The 20,410-nt window shown below is 63.6% G+C and overlaps 3 protein-coding genes across 7 annotated transcripts; all 3 read left to right on the top strand.

Annotated features, from left to right (window-relative positions):
• The first annotated feature begins 89 nt into the window (after positions 1-89).
• CLK2 (CDC like kinase 2) lies at positions 90-8,830 on the top strand. 2 transcript variants are annotated; one of them, XM_075736876.1, is made up of 13 exons: positions 90-282; positions 1,861-2,030; positions 2,216-2,450; positions 4,208-4,301; positions 4,649-4,715; positions 5,113-5,229; positions 5,465-5,631; positions 6,104-6,198; positions 6,548-6,677; positions 7,039-7,121; positions 7,354-7,433; positions 7,657-7,747; positions 8,176-8,830. In XM_075736876.1, exons 2-13 carry the CDS (start codon positions 1,861-1,863, stop codon positions 8,356-8,358), a joined length of 1,512 nt encoding a protein of 503 aa, XP_075592991.1. In that variant the 5' UTR covers positions 90-282; the 3' UTR covers positions 8,359-8,830. The 2 variants fall into 2 exon arrangements, with proteins under 2 accessions (XP_075592991.1, XP_075592990.1); XM_075736875.1 differs by having other exon boundaries at positions 4,205-4,301.
• A 1,435-nt stretch (positions 8,831-10,265) lies between these two features.
• On the top strand, positions 10,266-13,811 carry SCAMP3 (secretory carrier membrane protein 3). 2 transcript variants are annotated; one of them, XM_075736878.1, is made up of 9 exons: positions 10,266-10,453; positions 10,527-10,595; positions 10,691-10,825; positions 10,913-11,033; positions 11,129-11,257; positions 11,451-11,610; positions 11,879-11,980; positions 12,088-12,205; positions 12,318-13,811. In XM_075736878.1, the coding sequence occupies exons 1-9, from the start codon at positions 10,406-10,408 to the stop codon at positions 12,462-12,464; spliced, it is 1,029 nt and encodes a 342-aa protein (XP_075592993.1). In that variant the 5' UTR covers positions 10,266-10,405; the 3' UTR covers positions 12,465-13,811. The 2 variants fall into 2 exon arrangements, with proteins under 2 accessions (XP_075592993.1, XP_075592992.1); XM_075736877.1 differs by having other exon boundaries at positions 10,288-10,453; positions 10,691-11,033; positions 12,318-12,716.
• A 110-nt stretch (positions 13,812-13,921) lies between these two features.
• Positions 13,922-20,330, top strand: ENTREP3 (endosomal transmembrane epsin interactor 3). Of its 3 annotated transcripts, XM_075736882.1 has the most exons (13): positions 13,922-14,554; positions 14,878-15,043; positions 15,755-15,811; positions 15,976-16,086; positions 16,273-16,398; positions 16,495-16,602; positions 16,785-16,945; positions 17,067-17,166; positions 17,252-17,336; positions 17,454-18,032; positions 18,293-18,361; positions 18,582-18,844; positions 19,462-20,330. In XM_075736882.1, exons 1-13 carry the CDS (start codon positions 14,547-14,549, stop codon positions 19,630-19,632), a joined length of 2,004 nt encoding a protein of 667 aa, XP_075592997.1. In that variant the 5' UTR covers positions 13,922-14,546; the 3' UTR covers positions 19,633-20,330. The 3 variants fall into 3 exon arrangements, with proteins under 3 accessions (XP_075592997.1, XP_075592995.1, XP_075592994.1); XM_075736880.1 differs by having other exon boundaries at positions 13,922-15,043; positions 18,296-18,361; XM_075736879.1 differs by having other exon boundaries at positions 13,922-15,043.
• Positions 20,331-20,410: the final 80 nt, after the last annotated feature.

Genomic DNA, 20,410 nt, shown 5'->3' with positions numbered 1-20,410 from the left:
TCGGTCCCGCCCCTCGGTCCCGCCCGCAGCGGCGGCGGGGCGGGGCTCGTACGGCGCCGTGTGACGTAAGGCGTGCGTGCGTCGTGCGTGCGTGCGCGGCGCCGCGACGAGCTGCGCGCGGCCTGGCGGGGACCCGGATCGGGGGCGCGGCGGGGCGCGGCGGCAGCAGCAGCGAGTCGGCGGAGCCGGAGCAGCTGGAGCGGTGCCCGGGATTCCCGGGGGCCCACGGCCGCCATCACGGATTTCCTGTGGGACAAGCGCACCGGGCTGGCTGCGAGGACGGTGCGGCGAGGGGCGCGGCGGGGCGGGGAAGGAGTAGGCCGTGCGGCCTCCGTGGCTGGCGGGGGCGGCCCGGGGCCGCGCGGGGCAGGCCCGGGCCCGGGGCTCCTCGCGGGGCCGCAGCCTGGCAGCCCAGGCGCTTGGGGGGGGGGAGCGGGGCGGGGGCGCTGGCGAGGCCGGGCGGGCCGGATGGCCCGAGGAGGCCGCGGCCGGGCCCTGCGGCACCGGGACGGGAAGTTCCCCGCCCGCCGCCCCTTCCCTCGGCCTCGGCCTCTCCCGGTGTCTGGGCCCTCTCCCTCGCTTCGCTGCCGGGCTCCCGTCCTTCCGCTTTTGGTGCTCGGCGCGGCCCCGCGCACGCCGCAGGCCCCACCCGGCGGCCGCGGAGCAGGGCAGCGAGTGCGGCCGCCATCATCGTCCCCAAACCGGTTCCGGGCCCTGGCGCGGGTTTCGCCTGCTCGTAACGAAGGTGTCCGGCCCTGGCGAGCCGCCAGCGTCGCCTTCGCACGCTGCCTTTAATTAGAGGCTGGAAGCGGCGCCCGCCGTGGGCATGGCGAGACCGCGGGGGGTGGGCCGTGAGCGGCCCCGCAGAGCCCGGCCTTGCTTGGGAGGGTGAAGCTTGCTCGGGTGTAACGAGCCCGTGCCCCCAGGTCGCCACATCACCGGGGGGGGCGATTTTGCCTTTTGGTAGCCCTGCCCTGTGATATCAGAGCAGGTGCGAATGCGGGGAGGCAGCCCGCAGGAGCGAACCTTTTGGTGGTGGGAGGTCTGTGGATAACGAGAGCTCCTTTGGAGGTGAGGCAGATTTTGCTGTTTGATGCTTCAGAGCTAAAATACGTGTGGAGAACGTCTTAGAATTGTGGAGCGAGGTCTGGCAAAGGGAGTGGGATCCTAAAAACTAGCGCTTCGGGGTTGGGGCGTGGTGTGCCACCTTACCGAGGGGTTTTCTCCTTCCCTCTTGACTCTCACGTCCCAACAGGGCAGTAGAGGTGAGCTCCCCTTCCCTCTGAGGTGGGATCTACAAGGCTTTGTTAACCCCTCTGCACGTGGAAAGGGTGGTTTTGCTTCCTGGATGCTGTAGGGCCCTCCCTGCTTGTAGTGGGAAGTGTAGATGTTGCTTGCTTGGCAGAAAACCGGAGACATTCCTTCAGGAGTTGCCCGCTTGGGTGTCTCCAGTACCGGTGCACAAGGACTCTGGGCCAAGCGCTCCTGAGCTCCGTTTCACCTTCCTTCAGTTTTCCTTGCTGGTGCTTTGCTCCTTCCTGGGGAGGAGCCCTGAAAGTGCAAATGCTGCTTCTGGAGCTGTGACCAGTAGAGATGGGGGGTGAAGGGGGAAAGTAACCTGGAAAACAGAACCGCAGCAGGCACGGCCCGTGTGGGTTGTCACATCCTCTCTTGTATGGGATTCTGGGATCTCTCGGAAGTTTGTCCCCTCCCTCTCAAATTCCCCGTGCACACTTGGATGCACTGCTGATTGCCTCCCCCCTCCTCGCCCCTAGCACCTCCTTGGCTGCTGGTGGTCTGTACTGGTTTCTCTCCCTTGCAATTGCCGCACGTAGTCATCGCTGTCTGTTGTCCCTGCAGATGCCTCACTCTAGAAGGTACCGCTCGTCGGAGCGCAGCAGCCGCGGCAGCTATCATGAGCGCTACAGAAGTCGCAAGCACAAGAGACGGCGGACACGGTCACGATCGAGCAGCAGCGAGCGTGACCGTCGGCACCGTCGGGAGGACAGTTACCACGTTCGATCCAGGAGGTGAGTCTGCAAAGACGAGGTGGGACCTCAAACCCCGTGGTGTTTCTCCAGCTCAGCTGGAGGCAGCTGTGGTCAGCCCAGCATCTGGGCGGCCTGAGCCCTGTTCACTCGTGTGCTCTGAGCCGTAACCTCCCGGGTGGTGTTGATAATTGAACGCCTTCGGCTTGCCTTCCCCCCGCCCCCAGCTACGACGACCACTCAGCAGACAGGAGGGCCTACGACCGGCGTTACTGTGACAGCTACCGTCGGAACGATTACAGCCGCGAGCGAGGGGAAGCCTACTATGAACCCGAGTACCGTCATTCCTACGAGTACCGACGCTCCCGGGACCGCGAGGGCAGCTACCGGAGCTGCAAAAGCAGCCGGCGTAAGCACAGGCGGAGACGGCGCCGCAGCCGGTCCTTTAGTCGCTCCTCATCGGTGAGTATCCTGCTGTGCTGGGCCTCCCCTGTAACCTTTCTCTCCCAGGTGGCGAGCTGGGTAAGTAGAAAACTCACTTTCTAACGCTCTCTCGGACTCAGCTTGAGAAATGCATAGAAAGCCTTTGACGCAGACAGCAGTTCCTGTCCGCCATCCTGATGCGCCTCGGCAGTGGCTTCCCTGTGCCAGCTGGGCGCAGGCGGCTCAGACGCTCTCCTAGTGTTGCCTGCTCAGAGGTGGGAGGAGGACAGGCGTGCCTCGTGAGGCTGGTGTGTCCCCCCGGGGTGGTGCTGCAGTCCTCAGCTCCTTTATCCCTGCAGAGCGCTGCTTTTGTTTGGTGGTGCTCGTTAAGAGCTGTCTAGGAACCCCAGCCAAGCAGTCTTTTGTGCAAGGTTTGTGCAGCAAACGTTCGGCTGATCCTGGTCCCAGAGAGCTCGGTCTGCCTGCGACAGGCGGCTTGGTCCCTGTGGTCCCTGGTTCGGGCCTGTGTTCTGTGGCAGGAAGCCCCCCTGTCTCTGAGAGTTAGGTCCTGTGTCAGAGCAGGATCCTTCTGGGTGGGCCCAGCTGACGTGGGATGTCGTGTGAGGGGCTTTGCGAAGGAGTAGAGCTTGTGGACCGGTCAATTCAGGTGGAGGCAGCAACCATCGCAGGCTCTTCCCAGCAGTGTCCCTGGCTTTCTCTTGTCTGTTCTGCTGTTCACCTTCCACTTCTGTTAGACCCCAGACACGTTCTCTGCTCTGTGTGTGGAGCTCTCAGTGTTGTCTGGTCTGTTCTGGCTGTGTGTCCAGGGATGGGATTGTGGGCTGGATTCAGGTCCCAAGTCTGCTGGCTGGTTGCTCCCAGGTGTGGGGATACTTAGCTGAAGAACTGAAGGCAGGAATTTTCTCTTCTCTGGCATAAACCTCTTGTCTGCCTCATCCTAGGCTGTCCTATTCCCTGTTGGGCCTCTGCTTCTCTCCTGGAAGTTAGTTCTTCCAGGATCAGCTTCTTGGGGGGAGGGTCTAGGAAGAAGTGTCACATCTTCCCCCAGGCAGTCACTCATAAATTCTCTCTGGTTTTGGATGGATCGTTGTACCGAGAGTTGCTTCTGAAATCTCTGAGTTCATCTTTTTCTGAGTGTTGGGGCTGGGGGAAGCGATGTGGGTGGTTGTTGGAATGGGATGGGGAGCGTCTGTGTGGGGCAGCCTGGCCCTTTGCTTGTGCAGGACTTCCCAGCACCTGCCTTCTGCAGCCTTTCCTCAGTGGCTGCCGTGGGGCTGAAGTCAGCCTCAACCCACAGCCACTGAGCGCCCGGCTGCAGGGTTGGGCTTCGGCGTGCTCTCTTGGCATTATCCAGGACCCGAAGGCCAGTGCCGTTCCTCTCCAAGCCCCCCTAGGAGTGAGAGCAGCTGGCCCCTTCCACTGCCCCTCCACTCGCCCTTGTTCTGACCATTTCTGCTCTCTCACTGGTTCGGGTGGGGCTGTTTGTAGGTTCTTTTTTCTTTTTTTCTTTTTTTTTTTTTTTTTTGCTACAACGAAAAGCAAACTGTTTTTTTCTTTTCTGAGCTAGTGTGTTGTATCTTGACATGTTCCCTTGCAATATCCCTATCGTTATATATTCCTCTGTGCCGTATGAATTGGCTGGGAATCTCCTCCTGCAACCCCTCCTCAAACAACCATGTGAATTTCCAAACCAACCAATGCGTGACGCTGGCTGCTGCGCTGGTTTGAAAATCTGATTGGTGAATGATGAATTCCCTGTCTGCCTGGGCCAGCAGCGGAGTCGACAGAGCAGCAGAAGGGCCAAGAGTGTGGAGGACGACGACGAGGGGCATCTGATCTATCGCGTCGGCGACTGGCTACAAGAAAGATGTACAGCCAAATCGTAACATAATTTAGCTCTCTAGTTAAGCTCCCATCGCAGTCGCAGATCTGTCTTATCTTTCTGTTTCATTTTATTTTCATTGTTTATTAAAGAGAAACCCTCTCCTTTTCCTTCCCCTTTTGTTAAAGCTACGTTTATATTTTGTATTGTTACTGAAGTGCCAGGGAACTAGGGCAGTTGCCTTGTGCAGCCGGTGTCAGCCTTCCGCTGCTCCGGTCTCTCAAGCTGTGTGCAGGTTAGGTGTTGCAATGCATTCTCCTCTGCCTTGTGTATGCGCTGCATCCAGGTCGTGCTCGCGCTCTCATCTGCCTTCCTCTCTTTCTCTCCCTCCCAGATGAGATTATTAGCACCTTAGGGGAAGGCACATTCGGCAGAGTGGTGCAGTGCATCGATCACCGGAGGTACGTCTGCTCCTGGGACAGGTAGGGATATGGTGGGGAGGGAGGGAGAGAGAGACACCACGGCTGGCGCTGGAGCTTTTTGTGCTTAAAGTGGGAGCCTGGGGATGAAAATGAGCGTCTTCGTTTCCAGTGTTCCTGTGCTGGTCTGGGCATTCGCCCTCTCGGGCCGCTCATGTGTTGGAGAGGGGTCAGGGAGCCTCAGGGCTGTTTGCAGGGAGGGAAAAGGCACTGCTTGGGTGGACATCCCTTAATGACAGCCACCTTCTGGCTTGAGCAAGGGTGGTGGAAGGCTGTGCTGCAGAGGATCAGGCTGTGATCAGAAAGCACTTCTTGCAGGGCACGGGCTCTCTGACCCAGCGCAGGGGTGATCTTGTGCTTTCTTCCTGTTTCTGCCCAGGGGTGGTGCACGTGTTGCTCTCAAAATCATTAAAAATGTAGAGAAATACAAAGAGGCTGCTCGACTGGAAATTAATGTCCTGGAGAAAATCAACGAGAAGGATCCTGAGAACACAAAGTGAGTGTGCTCTTGGTCAAAATGGAAGGGCAAGCATTGCCTTAGCAGCACAGTTGCAAGGATGGGTTGAGAGAGATACTCGATGTTGTGTGACTGAATTCATCTGTAGCTAGTTCTTGGAGGCATATTGGCTCACTGTGGGATACAGACTGAGGAGGAAAAGGAGGAGCCTGGCGCAGGGATAGCAGCCGAGTGGTGTGTGCAGATCTGTCCCGAATCAGAATTTTTTTCTCAGTCTCTGTGTCAGGATGTTTGACTGGTTTGACTACCATGGCCACATGTGCATCTCCTTCGAACTGCTGGGGCTCAGCACCTTTGATTTCCTGAAGGACAACAACTATCTGCCTTACCCCATCCACCAAGTACGGCACATGGCCTACCAGGTGTGCCAGGCTGTGAAATGTAAGTGTTCACTGCTCTTCTCTCCGCTGGTCCTTGACTGACCTGGAGAGCTGTGCAGCCCCCAACGTCCCTGCCAGTTTTGCAACTGGTGGCCCAAAGCAGTGAGTTTTTGCTGCGGTGCCGCTGTGCCAGTTCTGAGACTGAGCCTTCCTGCCCCTCCAGCCATGAATGCATGCTTGGAATGAGTCCTTTTTCTTTTCCTGATTGTACTGTTTTCCGATGCATGTGGGCTGGCGGTAGCTCAGGGCACTTCAGCATCCACCTCCACACACACATTCTGGTGACCGATACAATAAATCTTTCTGCTTCTGCCAAAGCATCTTGGCCTGGACTAGCCTGACTGTTCACACCCAGTTCTAAATGTGGGCTCAACTGGTGCCCACGTGAGCAAACTGAACGATGTCCGCTCTTCGGGTGGGTGCAGCCTCGCTTTGCTTCTGTTCCATCACCCCGACTCTGTTTGCTTCCTCAGTTCTGCATGACAATAAGCTCACTCACACTGACCTCAAGCCGGAGAACATCCTCTTTGTGAACTCTGACTACGAGCTCTCCTATAACCTGGAAAAGGTAACAGCGCTGCCTCGTGCTAGAGGTCTTCTCTTGGGGTCTTGGTGTCCCTGACCTTATCAGCAGGTGGGAGGAGTCAGAGCATGGTCCCGGGAGACAGGGGGTGACTGACTGCGTTCATGCACTTGCTCAGGGCCTATGTCCTGCATAGTCTATAAAAAGCCGTAGGGACCACAGGCTTAACCTGTGTGCTGGTGAGAGTTTATTTGGGGGCTGTGCCAGCACGAATGTACCCTCTGAAGCCTTCCCCTCCCGGGGCGCCCTGTGGCAAAGCCTCGGCTATGTAAGGAAGGGGCTAAGTCCGCATCATGGAACTCCTGAGTAACTGATACCGTTCTCTCTCACGAAGAAGCGGGATGAGCGGAGCGTGAAGAGCACGGCCATCAGAGTGGTGGACTTTGGCAGTGCCACGTTTGATCATGAGCATCACAGCACAATTGTCTCTACCAGGCATTACCGGGCCCCAGAAGTCATACTGGGTAGGTACTGCTTGGTCTCTGCAGAGTCAGGCATCGCCCTGAGGGCACTGGGTGCTGCCTGCGGGATGAAGGAGCGTTTTGCCTCCGCATTGCTCAATAGCTGCCCTGGGTTTACCCTGGGAGATGAGAAGTGCTTTATTTACGTGCTCTACAGTGCTATTTTCTGGGAGGGCCAACAACTTTCTAAGTTGGTGTTTTGGCATTGCTACCAGCTGGGCAGTATATTGCCACCAGTGTATCAGGAGCTTGGCTGGAATGGGAATTGTTTTTCCCATTGCTTTGTTTTTAAAAGGGCAAGGGAGAGGGATTTTGAATCTTAGGCCATAACTGGATCTTTTATTTAAAAAACATTGTTTTTTAGAGCTTGGCTGGAGCCAGCCCTGTGATGTGTGGAGCATTGGCTGCATCATCTTTGAGTATTATGTGGGTTTCACCCTGTTTCAGGTGAGAACTGTATGCTGTATAGCTACCTCACAACCCATGAAAGAGGATGCTGGCTGTTTCCCAGTACAGCCGGGAGCCTCTGGGACCGATGGGGTTCCCTCCGTCGCTGCAGTCTTGTAGAGATGACCCAGGTGTTGCCCAGCAAGGGGTTCTGAATGGGGGAGTGCCCAGGGCTGGAGGTAGAACAACTGGAATCTGTTCCATGCCTCCCCTTTACATTTCTCTCTCTCAGACACATGACAACCGGGAGCACCTCGCCATGATGGAGAGGATCTTGGGGCCAATTCCTTCTCGAATGATCCGGAAGACGAGGTGAGCAAGGCCAGCTGGGCACCTCAGGCTTCTGCTGCCAGCAGTCTCCTGCTTCATGTCTAGTGGCCCTCTCTTGAGGGATTGAGCTTTAAAGCTGCCTGCCGAGCTGGTTGTCTCCGCCACTGCAGTGTCCTGAGTAGCGTGTGCTGCCAGGGTTGGCGCAATGCTGTTGCAAGACGTTTTGTGCCTGGGTGTAACCTGTTCCCACCTCTTACTCTGACAGGAAACAGAAATATTTCTACCACGGCCGCCTGGACTGGGACGAGAACACCTCTGCTGGTCGTTATGTTAGGGAAAACTGCAAACCACTGCGGGTAAGGCGGGGTGGGCAGGAAGACCTGTTTGCTTTATCCTTTTCTCATTGCAGAGTCTTATAGTGCCTGCCCCAGTTGTGAAGATTCTCCCTGTGGGCAAGGTTGGGCCACGGAAGGGGTCAAACCAGTGTCTTCCTGAAGGAGCCTTGCCTGTCTCAGACATAAACTAGGAAGACTGCAGCAGCCTGAGCTTAATCTGAAGTGGAGGAGGAGGAGGGCACGGCAACCTCAGGAAGTGCCTGGGAAAGATGGCGGGAGGGTAAAAACTCGGCAGTTCCGTGCTTGGTAAAGCGGCCCAGAGTTCAGGTCTAGGATGAGCGATGGTCTGAACAAACCAGTCTTCCCCCAGCTTAGCTGTTCAGCCCAGGGACTGGACCGGGACAGGGTGCAGTGTCCTTGGCCCTAACCTCTCCCCTGCATCTCCCCAGCGATATCTGACCTCTGAGGCCGAGGACCATCACCGCCTTTTTGACCTCATTGAGAGCATGCTGGAGTACGAGCCGTCCAAGCGCATCACCCTGGCCGAAGCCCTCAAGCACCCCTTCTTTGACATGTTGGAGATGGAGCCGAGCACAAAAATGTGGGACTCTAGCAGAGACATCAGCCGGTGACGCCACAGGTGCCGGCCTGCCCTCAGATTCTAGCCCCCGTGGAGGCCTGTGTGATTTCTATTCAGACACTTGGTGCTTTTTTTATATGTGAGGAGAACTCCCTGGACACATTTGTAAAGCTGTTAATATGTGAGATACTGTAAATAGCCCATATTCTATATCGGCCTCTGAGCACCACGGGCCTGACCTGCTGTTGCTGCTGCCATTATCGTGAGGCGAGGCGGCCTGTATGTCCATACTGTAAATACCTCTGTTCAGGTGTTGCTTTGTCTCCTGTTCTCTCCTGCCCTCCTCAGTGTAAATACTTCAGGACTCACAGCTCTCTGTAGCTTATCTGTTTCCTTGTAAGTTATGAAACTGGTGGGACTGCATGGGAATTATTTTTTGGATCAATGTCATAGCCCATCCCCACACCAGAGTTTTATAAGAATTTTGTACAGTCTTTGTGAAAAATAAATATGAAGTGAATAAATGACCTGGTTCTCTTTACTGGAGAAACCTCTTGCTCCCTGGAGGGGGTACTGGTGATGGCTGTTGGAAAAGGGGTGTCCAGGTGCCCACATTCAGCTGTCAAACACTGGTGTCTGTCTGTGCCTTTTTGGCTCTTAGCAGCTCTGCAGCGAGGCTGGGGCCTTGGCTTGGATGTTTCCATGGGAATTGCTGGGGATATTTCAGACCTGAGGGCAGCTCTGTGTAGATGCTCTGCCAATATGTCTGGAAGAGCCTCGCCGGAGTGGTGTCAGTAACGGAGCAGACATACCCATGGTCTGTTCTGCAGGAGCTTACTGCCTTGCCGTGGCACCATCTGTCTGTGGCAGACCGTGTCCTGGCTCTGGCAGACTGTCATCACACAGAGGGATAAAGGGAAAGTCCGGCTTCACCTGGAATTGGTGTGGGGGAGTCTCAGGAGGGCTGATGCTGGGTCATCTTCATGATCACAGATCCTAACTTAAAGGCTGGGAGCTTTCACCTGCCTCCTGCGGTACTGCTGGGCTAGGCAGCAGCCAGCCGGGTGGTGTGTGCCAGGGAACAAGAGAAGACCGGGTCCTGCTGTGTGTGTAGCCAGCCCCCAGGTCAGTCTGGAGGAGAATTACATTGACCAGATAATATCTGCGGTCTGTTCCAGACTAAAAAAAAAAAAACCCAACCAAAAACCCACACTGGCATCCAAAACCTGAATTCACAACTTTTACTTTTCTAGCAGACAGCGTGGCTCAAGGTTCCAGCTGTCTGGGTTTTTGGAGAGTCCCTGTCCAGGAGGCGGTATGCTGTCTGCATGCAGCTGGCAGTTGATGGAATCAAATAAATACATAAATAACTGGTCCAGGAGATACAAGTGCCCCAGGCTGCTCGTCATGCCCCGGTTTACTTCCATGGAGACTGCTGTACGGCTGGTTTGATGGGCTCAGTGAAATAGCTGCTTTGCTGCACCCCCGCTGACCTCCCCGAGGGGGAAGCCCGGAGGGTTCCCCGCAGGCCGGAGGTGAACAGCACCGCGGCCGTCCCGGTGAGGCGGGATCCCAACCGAGGGGTTCGGATGTGAGGCCTCAGGGGGACCCGCAGGAGGGGCCTGCTGTCGTGGTAGGCTTGGCTGAACGGAGCCATCGCTGGGTAGAGGAGCCGGCCCTAGGCGGGGGACCCGGGGGGCCGTGGGGGCCCAGCCCTGGGGTGGGACACCGGGAACCCGGGGGGTCGTGGGGGCCCGTGGGGGCCCGGGCGGCGGAGAGGCCTGGCCTCGGCCCGGCGTTGCCATGGGCGCGCTGTTGCCATGGGGACGCGCTCCCGGCGGGCCCTGCGCGGTGGTGGTGGTGGGAAACAGGAAATGCGCCGGCACGTGACTCCCGGACATGTGATCACATCACGTGCTCGCCTCCGCCCGGCCCGGCCCTGCGCTTGCGCAGAGCCCCCCTGCAGTGGGGCTCCCCGGAGCCGCAGGCCCTGCCGGTGACGTCACGGTGCGGCGGCCAATCGGCGGCGGCGGGGCGGGGCTGAGGCGGCTGACGGGGCTGAGGCGGCGGCGGCGGCGGTCCCGGTCCCGGTCCCGGCCATGGCCCAGCGCGGCGGCCCCGCGCCGTTCCCGGACAACCCTTTCCAGGTACGTCCCGTCCAGGGGAGGGGCGGCGGCTACCGGGCCCGGCCCCGCGTCACACCGGCCGCGTCTCTTGCAGGACCCCGCGGCGGTGCAGCCCCGGCCCGGCCCCGAGCTGGACGCCTACAACCCCTTCGAGAGCAGCGCGGTGAGGCGGGCGGGCCGCGGCGGGGCCGCTTCCCGGCGGACGGGGGCCCTCCCCGCGGCGAGCGGCGCCTCACCGCCCCCCTCTTCTTTCTGCAGCCGCCGTACCAGGTCCCGTCGGCGGCTCCGCCGCCCCTGCCAGCGGCCGGTATGCCCCCGCCGCAGGCGGCCGCGCAGCCCCCGCGGAAAGCCAGCCCCACGGAGCCCCGGAACTACGGTTCCTACGGCACGCAGGTACCGGGGAGGGAGAAAGCCGCTCGGCCGCCGCAGGGTGGGCCGAGGAGAAGGCGGGAGCCCCAGGGCCTTGCGTTCCCCCCACAGGCCTCGGCGGCAGCCGCCACGGCCGAGCTGCTGAAGCGGCAGGAGGAGCTGAACCGGAAGGCGGAGGAGCTGGACCGGCGGGAGAGGGAGCTGCAGAACGCGGCCCTCGGCGGCACCGCAAGTGAGTGGCCTGCGGGGCACGGGAGGGACGGCGGCCGCCTCAGCCCCCCTGCACGGGCAGTGCTCTGCCTCCTTCTCGCCTCCTTTCCTCTGCAGCGAGGCTGAACAACTGGCCCCCGTTGCCGTCCTTCTGCCCAGTGAAGCCTTGCTTCTACCAAGACATCCCCGTGGAGATCCCTGCTGACTTCCAGAAGACTGTTTCCACCATGTATTACCTCTGGATGGGTGAGTGCCTGCGGGATATCTAAGGGCAGATCCTGGGAGGAGGCAGAGGAACAAGTGACCTGTGTGCGAGTGAACGCTGCTGCTCTGGAGAAATCGCAATTAACGCTCGGTGCCCGGGTCGGGGGAGCTGACCTCTTGGTGCGGGGAGGGGGGAGCCTTGCTCGGGTTGCCTGACTGATGTCGTCTCTCTCAGCCAGCACCATTGCTCTCTTCCTGAACTTCTTGTCCTCGCTGGCCTGGTTCTGTGTGGAGCCCTCGTCCGGTTCTGGGTTCGGCCTCTCCATTCTCTGGGCTCTCCTCTACACGCCTTGCTCCTTTGTCTGCTGGTATAGGCCGATGTACAAAGCTTTCAGGTGTGTATCTGCTTGAGCTCCCAGGCCAGCAAAGCAGCAGGGTGGGATGGCTGCGAGGCTGGTGCTTGAAGCTGGGGCGTCCGGGCTGCTCGGTAGAACAGGCCCCTGCCCTGCGTGCAGCACCGATGGTACCCCAGCCCCTTGTGGCCTTTGGGTCTGGGGGATGCGGTGACCCTGCGCTGAGCGTCACATTCTCCTTGTCCCCTGCTTTGAGGAAAGTTTGAGAGTTCTTTTCTGTGGCCTAACCTCACCCGTCTCTTTCTCCCAGGAGTGACAGTTCGTTCAACTTCTTTGTCTTCTTCTTCGTCTTCTTTGCCCAGAACGTGATGTATGTGCTGCAGGCGATTGGCATACCAAACTGGGGATTCAGGTGCGCGTTGTGCGGACCCCAGAGGGCCCAGCCGGCCAAGTACACCAGAAAGGGAGGAGGCGGGTGGGGAAGAGAGAACCTGTGGGCAACTGCCTCTTGTTTTGCAGCGGCTGGATATTGAGCCTGATAGCGCTGCGGAAGAACACAGCTGTGGCTGTGATGATGATCCTGGTGTCCCTGTGCTTCACAGCAGTGGCTGTGTTGGGCATCATTATGCTGAAAAGGGTGAGTATGGATTGAACCTCGGGGGCAGAACGCCCCTTTGGAGGACGGGTTTTGGCACTGGGGGCCTGGACGGGACCGGTGCTCTGATCCTGAGCCTGCCGCTGTCTTCCAGATCCACTCTCTGTACCGCCGGACGGGCGCCAGTTTCCAGAAAGCACAGGAGGAGTTTGCTGCGGGGGTCTTCTCCAACCAGGCAGTGCGCACCGCGGCAGCCAATGCTGCCGCGGGCGCCGCCACCAATGCCTTCCGGGCGCCATAGCTGGGGAGGCCCAGCTCCTCGTCGCACGTGGGCTCTTTCTAAGGAAGAGGAAATCCAAGTGGCACTTTCATTGGATCCCCGTGTGTCCACATCAGCTGTCAGAGGCTGCCTCATCCCAGCTTGGAAGTGCTGGTGCCTGAATCGTCTGCTGCTCTAACCCCTTTCCTCACGGATGGAGGCTGTTCTGGTTTGCGCTGCTCCCCTTCCCTCAGCGGACTGGGGAAGGAGCGGGATGGGAGGTGCTGTGGCCGAGCCCAGCGCCTCTCATCGCCCTCCCTTCCAGCACCAGGAGCCTCCTCCAGGCGTGTGACAGGGACTGAAACGGCTGCTCGCCTTCCCTGGGCTCCCCTGTGTCCCCACCTGGTGATGTCACTCGTGTGCCCTGGGCCGTGGAGGGTTCCCCTGTGCCCAGTCCCAGGGCGGGCAGGGGCTCGCACTTCCCTGGAGGCTTTTGCCCGCCTTCCCTTTGGCCGGGACCTGGTTCTCTGCCAAGAACATTGTCCCCGTCTTCCCTGGGCTTGCTCCGGTGGGGCTGGCTCTGTCCCCAGGGTGCTGAGCTGGGAGGCAGCCCCCTTTTCATCCCTCCCCCCCCATCCTCTCCTTCTCCCCTGTGCTAGGCTGAGCCCGCTCCAGGCGTGGGGATAAGGAGAGCGTGGCCAGGGCAGGCCCTGCTCGTGCGCTTGTTGCTGGTGGGGCGTCCTGCCCTGAGCCCGTGCGCCGGCCGCGGCTGTCCGGGACTGGCGCGTGGTGGACCTTAAAACCCGCCGGGCACTGCGGAGGGCTCCGGGTGCCGCCTCAGCCCTCTCTCTGCCTCGCGAGAGGTGAACAGCTTCTCCCTTCCTTCCTCCCTGCCTGCCCTGGGGCCGGTGCCCCCTTGCTCTCCCCCACGCTCTTTGCAGGGCCTGCCCCATCCCTTCCCGCGGCTGAGCCCGCAGTGCTGCCCGGCACCTGCCCTCTGTCCCTGCCAGCCCCCCGGTGTCCCTGTCCCGTGTGCCGGTGTCCTCGGGGCTCCCTGGGCCTGGCACCACGGGGATGGGTCTCACGAGTTCTGCTTCACCCCATCTCCTCTCTGATGCTCCCGGGTTTGTCCCCGCTGCTCCTGGGCTGGCGAGAGGGTTCGTGCCTTCATCCGTGCGGCCAGCGCCTGCGGCGGGTCCCCGGCAGCCGCAGCTCTGCCCTGTCCTGGGGTCGTGGGGTCGGTGCTGGGTGGCGGCGGCGGTTCCCCGCTCCGGCTGTGGCCGTCCCGCCGTGGGGCAGCTCCCGCCGCGGCCTCCCGTGTGTTGCCGTGCCCGACGCCAAGCCGCCTTCAGGTTTTATTTAAGGAATAAATGAAGTTTCACTCCGTGCCTCCGTCGTCTCCGTGCCTTGCAGACGGGAGCGGGAGGAACGGGCGGGGCGGGCCGGACTACAGCTCCCGGCGTGCCGCGCAGGGACGGCCCCGGTGCGGGCGCGGCCTGAGCTGCCGCCGGGCTGCGGGCGGGCGGCGGGAGCGTCCCCGGAGCTACCCTGCGCCTTGGGCGCGCCCGCTCCGCCTCCTGCCGCAGCCGCGGGCGCGGCCACCGGGCTGCGGCCCCGCCGCACCGGCCCCGGCGGAGCGGGGATCCCGGAGGCCGCCGCCGGGGCTCGGCGGAGGGGATGCTCGGCCGCGCTCCGCGCAGCATCCCGCCGGCCGGGCGTCCCCGCCAGCCGCTCCGCGGGGGGCCGGGGCTGGGGGACGCGGGGCGGCGAACCCGCCGGTAGCCGCCCGCCGGTACCGGCCCGCGCCGGGGGCGCTCCTGGCAGCGGGACCTCCCACTCCCCCGCGGGCGCCCCGGCCCCTGCGCCCGCCGCCCGCGGAGGATGCTCCCGGGCGGCGGACGGACCCTCGCCCGCTGCCCGACCCGCGGCTCCCGCCTCCCGGCGTTGCCCCGGGGATCGGCGACCTGGCCCGGGCGCCGCGTCCCGGGCGGCGGTTCTCGGCCTCCGCAGGGCGGCATGAACCCCCGGCGGGGGCCCGGCGCTCGAGGGACGGCGAGAGAGGAGGAAGCTCCGGGGCCGCGCTCCGCCTCCGGCCGGGAGCTCTAGGCCGGCTGTCCGGCCGGGATGGGAAGGTACCGGTGAGGCTGGTTCTGTTCCCAGGACACCCCGCGGAGCTTTTGGCGGCCCCGGGTCCCCCCGTGGCCGTGGGCGCTGCCCCGGGGGAGGGGGGGGGCAGGGAAGAGCCGCCGTCAGCATCCTCGGGGAGGCGAAAGGTGGAGCCCGGCCCGTTCCCGCAGAGCGTCCGTTCCTGCTTCCCCCGGGCCGGCCCCGTGCTGGCGCGGTGCCGTCGGCTGCCCCGGGGCTCTGGGGTCGGCTGGCCCAGCTCGCCGCCCGGGGCAGCCATGCCATCCCCCAGCGACTCCAGCCGCTCGCTGACCGGCCGCACGTCTCGCAGCCTCACCCACCTCCGCGTCCAGCGGACCTGGCTGCAGATCCTGCTGGTGCTGGGCTTCATCCAGGTGATCCTGGGCGTCCTGATTGTCACCTTCAGCCTGGTGGCAGCCACCATCACGCCCTCCGCCAAGATCCGGCACTCCTGTCCATCCTGGGCCGGCTTCTCAGTGAGTCTGGGGCTGGGGTAGTGCGCGGAGGGGTCCGGCACAGGCCTGCTCTGCCGGGTCCGTACGGCTCCCTGGATGCTGACTTGGCCACCGGTCCCAAGGGAGTGTAGCCCCGCAGCTCCGCCACCCTCTGCCTGTGGCTGCCGCGGTGCATTGTGGGAGAATCCTGGACGTTCCCCCAGGGTGACTCTGTGAGGGATGGGGACCCCCGGAGCGGTTTGGGGGGGGGGGGGGGGCTATCCGGGGTACGCGTTGAGGTGACGCGCTTCTGTACAAACCTTGAGCGGGTTTGTGCAGCCGCAGGCGGGGAGAGGCGCGTGGGGTGCCGCAGTGGCGACGGGGCAGGGGACCAGGCGGCCCTGCCCCGCTCCTGAGCCAAGCGGCAGGATGCTCTGCCTGCTGCGGACGTGGGGTGAGGGCAGGACCCTGGCAGGCCTGGGGTCCCCTGCAGGGACTGCGTGGAGCAGATCCTGGCCCGGGTTCGCTGCCCGGTACGGAGCTGCCCGCAGTCCCCAGGCTCTCCAGTGCCCTGAATCAGCAGTTTCTCCAGGCTTGCGGCGCCGAGGCTGCCCCTATGGCCCGGCTGCTCCCGGGGCGGCTGCGGGCCCGCAGGGCTCGGGGGGGCTCTGCCCAGGGGTGGGAGCTACTCTGGGCCCCGCTGCCTGGCAGAGACCCCTCCCCATCCTCACCCCTGGGCTTGTGCGTCTGCAGCTGGCGCTGTCTGGGCTTGTCGGCATCGTCTCCTGGAAGCGGCCGCTCACCCTGGTGGTAGGTTTTGGGGGGGACCCCTCTGTGAATGGATGTCCAGGCTGGGGAGGGCAGTGCGGGGGGACTGAGCGGCCCCACGTGCCCCCAGATGTGCAGCCGCGTGTGTCGGCTCCCTGCTCCGCAGCCCTGCCCAGCTGGCAGACCCTCTCCCCCCCCCACTGCAGGTCACCTTCTTCACACTGCTGTCGGTGCTGGGCATCATGCTGAGCCTCGCCGGGTCCATCCTGTCCTGCCAGAACGCACAGCTGGTGAAGTCCCTGGAGGCCTGTGAGAGGGTGAGGCTGGCTGGGGAACGCTGCGGTGCCCCCACGCACCGAGGCAGCTGAGCACAGCTCGTCCCTGGCTGCAGGGCTCTGGGGACATGGGGGGCAGTGGAGCAGGGGTCTGTGGCAGGATGCACCGGTGGCTCTCCAGGGAGAGCGCAGCATCCAGTGGTCCCTCATGGTGTTCCTTGTCCCCAGGAGAAGGACTCATGCGTCTGCTGCCAGGCCCCCTTGGAGCCCCCGCCCGCCTCCTGCAGCCGTCACAGCGAGATGCTGACCATGTTCCCCAACCCTGACTGCTGGAGCATCCGCGTGGCGCTCAAGGTGGGGGGTCCGGGGGGGGGCAAGGGCTCCCTGGGGAGCAGCTGCACACCCTGCCATGCTCTGTGGGTGTCCACAGCTCACCCTGCTCCTCCCCAGGATCTCCTCTTCAGCGTCTGTGGCTTGACCGTCTTCTCCACCATCATCTGCACGCTCTCTGCTGTCGTGTGCTGCATCCAGATCTTCTCCCTCGACATCGTCCATGTGGTGAGCGCCAGCCCTGGCCCAGGAGCAGACGGGGCTGGGCAGCACTCCCAGGCTGGGGAGGCCGCAGGGTGCCAGGGCAGGACCTGGCCTCAGCCGGGTGCGGATTAAGGCCCAGGACACACGTCCGTTGACGGATCTCTGGACAGGGGGTCCCAGCTCTTCTTCCTCCCCTCTCCCTGCAGCTGGTCCCCCAGCGCTCGAGCTCTGTGACGCTGGAATGCACGTCCCCCCCTGACACCTTTCTGCAGAGCATGATGGACTTCGAGGAGTTCGTGCCCCCAGTGCCACCACCCCCCTACTACCCACCCGAGTACACCTGCAGCTCCGAGACCGACGCGCAGAGGTACCTGGCTGGGAGCAAGGCTGGTGGAGCAGGGCCACCGTGGTGCAGGAGCGGGGGACCCATTTGCCCCCAAGCGGGGCTTGTCCCAACCGACGGAGCTTTTCTGCTATTGCCTCTGCAGCATCACCTACAACGGCTCCATGGACAGCCCCGTGCCCCTCTACCCAACTGACTTCCCCCCTTCCTACGAGACCGTGATGGGGTTGCGGGGAGACAGCCAGGTAGGAGACAGGGGCTGCGGGCAGGGGGTGGCCGGGCAGGGCTGGGCTGCCGCTCACGCTGTGTGCCGACCGTGCCGTCCCGCAGGCCACCCTGTTTGACTCGCAGCTGACGGACGGCTCGCACGCCTGCACCTGCGACCGCGTCCCCTCCATTGTGCTCAGCGGAGAAGGTGAGCGTGCCCCATCGGCGCACCTCGGGCCGGAGCATCAGCGGGATGGGAGAGGGCTCGTGGGGCGACCAGCCCTTCCCGGATGCTCTTCACCCACCCCGGCTCCATTTCTTGCAGTGTCCATGGACAGCGGGTCCCTGATCATGTCCGAGATCATGGACATCCCCGGGGACAGCAGCCCCTCGGAGGACTCGTGCCTACTGGAGCTGCAGGGCTCCATGCGCTCCGTCGACTACGTCCTCTTCCGCTCCATCCAGCGCAGCCGCGCGGACTACTGCCTGAGCGTGGACTGCGTGCAGTGCAGCCACCACGCGCGCAGCCCCACGCTGGGCTTGCAGGGGCCCTTTGAGGAGACACCCCAGCCCCGGGTGCGGGGGGAGCGCTCCTACTCCTGCTCCACTGCAGAGCCCAACCACGACGGCATCTTGGTGGGGGGAGCCATCACCCACAGCTGCAATCGCCTGGAGGGGCTGGCCCGCTGCGTCGGCCCCTGCTTCCCTGAGGTGCGGCTCAAGGAGAAGGGCTCGCTGCAGGGGCGTGGGGGCGGCTGCCCCTCGGGGCCCGGCACTGGACGCCTCTGCCACCCACGGCGCAACAGCGAGACCTCCTGCCCTTCGTCCCCGGCCCCAGGGCTCGGCCAGCGCCCGCTCGTGAGGTCCCACAGTGACCCCGGCGTCCTGATGGCCAGCCATGCTGGTAGGTGGCAATGGCTGCCGGCACGGGGACGGGTCTGCAGTGGTGTCTGACCGGTGCAGCCAGGACACACCAGGGGTTTTGGCCACGTTGGTTTGCGGCTGGGTGGGATTAGAGCTGGTCTGAGGTTGTCCCAGAGGAATGGGGGGAGCGGGCTAGGAGAAGAGGGGTGCCGGGCAGGTCGTGCTGCCGGGGCTGGGGCCGGGGGCTGCGCAGCAGCGTGGGGCGCTGCCAAAGCCTGAGCACGCTCTTTCTGCTCCCAGCAGATTTCAGGGAAGTACTTTATACCAAAGCACTGGAGGACACCATGTCCAACTCCTCTGCGGATACAGGTCAGGGCATGGACGTGCTGGGATATACAGAAAGGTGGGGAGCGGGGGGGAGTGCTTCTGCAGCCCGTTGGGGATCGGGCTCACCCCACTGGGGCTGGGACGATGGAGACCCACAGTGGTACTGTTCCCACTGGCGGGGAGATGGTGGGACCCCCCAGGGTTCCAAGGACGGGTCCCACTGTGAGCAGTGGCCCGGCATCCAGCAGCGGTGTCTCCGCAGGGCTGTGCTCCGAGGCCTGCCTGCTCCGCCGATCGCACTGTGACTCCCCCCCGCTGCTCCGGGCCAGCTCGGCGAGGAAGAACAAGCTGCTGCCCTCCAAGAAGGTGACGCAGCAGCTGTCGAAAACGACAACCCGTTCGCTGGGGGACCTCAAGGTCTGCCGGGGCACCCGCGGACTGGTGGCCAGGTTCCTGCAGAGACCCAAGCGCAGCCCAGCAGCCGGCACGGAGGTGCCCGCACACAGCTCCCAAGGGCACAAGCAGGTGAGCTCCGGCAGCCGCGGTGCCATGGGGGACAGGGGCAGCTCCTCTTTCTCAGGAAGGCCCGTCCACACCCTCGCCCTCCCTCCAGTCCCCACCAGCACCTCCACGCTGGCCCTTCCAGAGTCTCCGTTTCCCTGCCGCACACCCCGTGGTGCCGGCACGCCGGCTGCAGGCAGGGCCGCAGGCAGAACCTCCTTCCTGCGGCACCGTCCTTGCCCAGCCCTTCTTGGCGCGGCAGCCCCTTCCCCTCAGCCCCCACTGTTGCCGTGAATGGGAAAATCACGCGTGTCGCAATTGGCTTTGGCTTTGCCCCTGAGTCACCGCAGCCCGGAGGCAGGCGCTGGGACGTCCCGGCCTCGGCTTACGGGACACCGGAGACCTTGCGTAGCCCGAGAGGCCCTGACGGGAACGAGCCCGTCCCTAATGACAGCGTACGCGCGTGACGCACGCCTCTGTCATCACGCTTCTGCCATCCCTCGCCACCCCTGCTGTCCTGCCCCACGTGCCTGCCCAGCTGCCCCCCAGAACCCGGGCCGTCCCGTGGGGCGGGTGAGCGTGGGGTGCCATGGGCAGGGGTGCCGGCCGCGAGGCTGCAGCCTGTCCCCGTGGGGTTGCAGGTTCCCTGGAGCGCCTGGCCGGGAGCGGAGCGGCCCCATGAAGGCATCCACCTCCAGAGCTGCGGGGACCTCAGCTCCACCTCGTCCCTGCGCCGGCTCCTGTCCGCCCGCCGGCTGGAGCGCAGCCGCCCGCGGAGCCTGAGCGGGACCTGCAAGGAGAGTGTCCTCTGACGGTGCACCCCCAGCCACGGCGCAGCCTCCCCAGGGACCCTCCCGGTGCCCCGGCGCGGAGAAGGGGGGGTCCCGCTCTGGGCCAGGGCCCTCGGACATTGCTCGGACGTTGCTGCTGTCCCGGCAGGGCTGGGCCCTGCGCCGCTGCCCTGGGGCCTGGTCTGGGCCCCTTCCCCAGTGGGGCCAGGGCGAGGGGCTGGTCCCCTGGGGTGTCTGCTGGGCAGCTGAGACAGCCGTGCCTGTCCCCTGCCCTGTCCCCCCCGCGCTGGCCGTGCCCATTCCCTGCCCTCTCCCCCGTGCCAGCCGTGCCTGTACCCCGTCCTGTCCCCGCTCTGCGCTGGCCCTGCCCGTCCCCTGCCCGTCCCCTGCCCGTCCCTTGCGCCAGCCGTGCCTGGACCGTGGGATGGCCCTGCCTGTCCCCTGTCCCACCCCCCCCCCCGTGCCGGTCGTGCCTGTCCCCCACACTGGCCCTGCCCGTCCCCTGCCCGTCCCCTGTGCCAGCCGTGCCTGTCCCCACGCCAGCCGTGCCTGCCCCCGCCCCGGCCCCCGCACAGCCCCTCTGCCCGGCCCTGCCCGGTCCCTCCCGCCCCGGGGTCCCCGCGCCCGGCTGCGCCCGGGAACGCGTTGCGGGGCCGGTCCCGCGGCGCTCGCAGCCGCGCTGCCCCTCGCTAGAGACCGAATAAAGGTGGTCGCCGCTCGCCCGGGGCCCTGAGGCCGGTGGCGACGAGGGACCGGGGGGTTGGGGCGGGGCGGGGGGGGGGGGGGGGGGGGGGGGGGA

This window comes from Balearica regulorum, chromosome 28, assembly GCF_011004875.1.
Source record: "Balearica regulorum gibbericeps isolate bBalReg1 chromosome 28, bBalReg1.pri, whole genome shotgun sequence".
Taxonomy (NCBI): Eukaryota; Metazoa; Chordata; class Aves; order Gruiformes; family Gruidae; genus Balearica; species Balearica regulorum.
Note: the sequence above shows the minus strand (reverse complement) of the source record. Positions and strands in the feature narration are given on the sequence as shown.

Coding starts and splice junctions, on each gene's coding strand:
- CLK2 (XM_075736875.1), top strand. CDS start 1,861: ATGCCTCACTCTAGAAGGTACCGCTCGTCGGAGCGCAGCAGCCGCGGC. Junction 2,031..2,215: donor TACCACGTTCGATCCAGGAG/GTGAGTCTGCAA, acceptor CCCCGCCCCCAG/CTACGACGACCACTCAGCAG. Junction 4,302..4,648: donor CGACTGGCTACAAGAAAGAT/GTACAGCCAAAT, acceptor TCTCCCTCCCAG/ATGAGATTATTAGCACCTTA.
- SCAMP3 (XM_075736877.1), top strand. CDS start 10,406: ATGGCCCAGCGCGGCGGCCCCGCGCCGTTCCCGGACAACCCTTTCCAG. Junction 11,034..11,128: donor GGCCCTCGGCGGCACCGCAA/GTGAGTGGCCTG, acceptor TTTCCTCTGCAG/CGAGGCTGAACAACTGGCCC. Junction 11,258..11,450: donor CATGTATTACCTCTGGATGG/GTGAGTGCCTGC, acceptor CGTCTCTCTCAG/CCAGCACCATTGCTCTCTTC.
- ENTREP3 (XM_075736879.1), top strand. CDS start 14,825: ATGCCATCCCCCAGCGACTCCAGCCGCTCGCTGACCGGCCGCACGTCT. Junction 16,946..17,066: donor TCCGAGACCGACGCGCAGAG/GTACCTGGCTGG, acceptor TTGCCTCTGCAG/CATCACCTACAACGGCTCCA. Junction 18,033..18,292: donor CCTGATGGCCAGCCATGCTG/GTAGGTGGCAAT, acceptor TTCTGCTCCCAG/CAGATTTCAGGGAAGTACTT.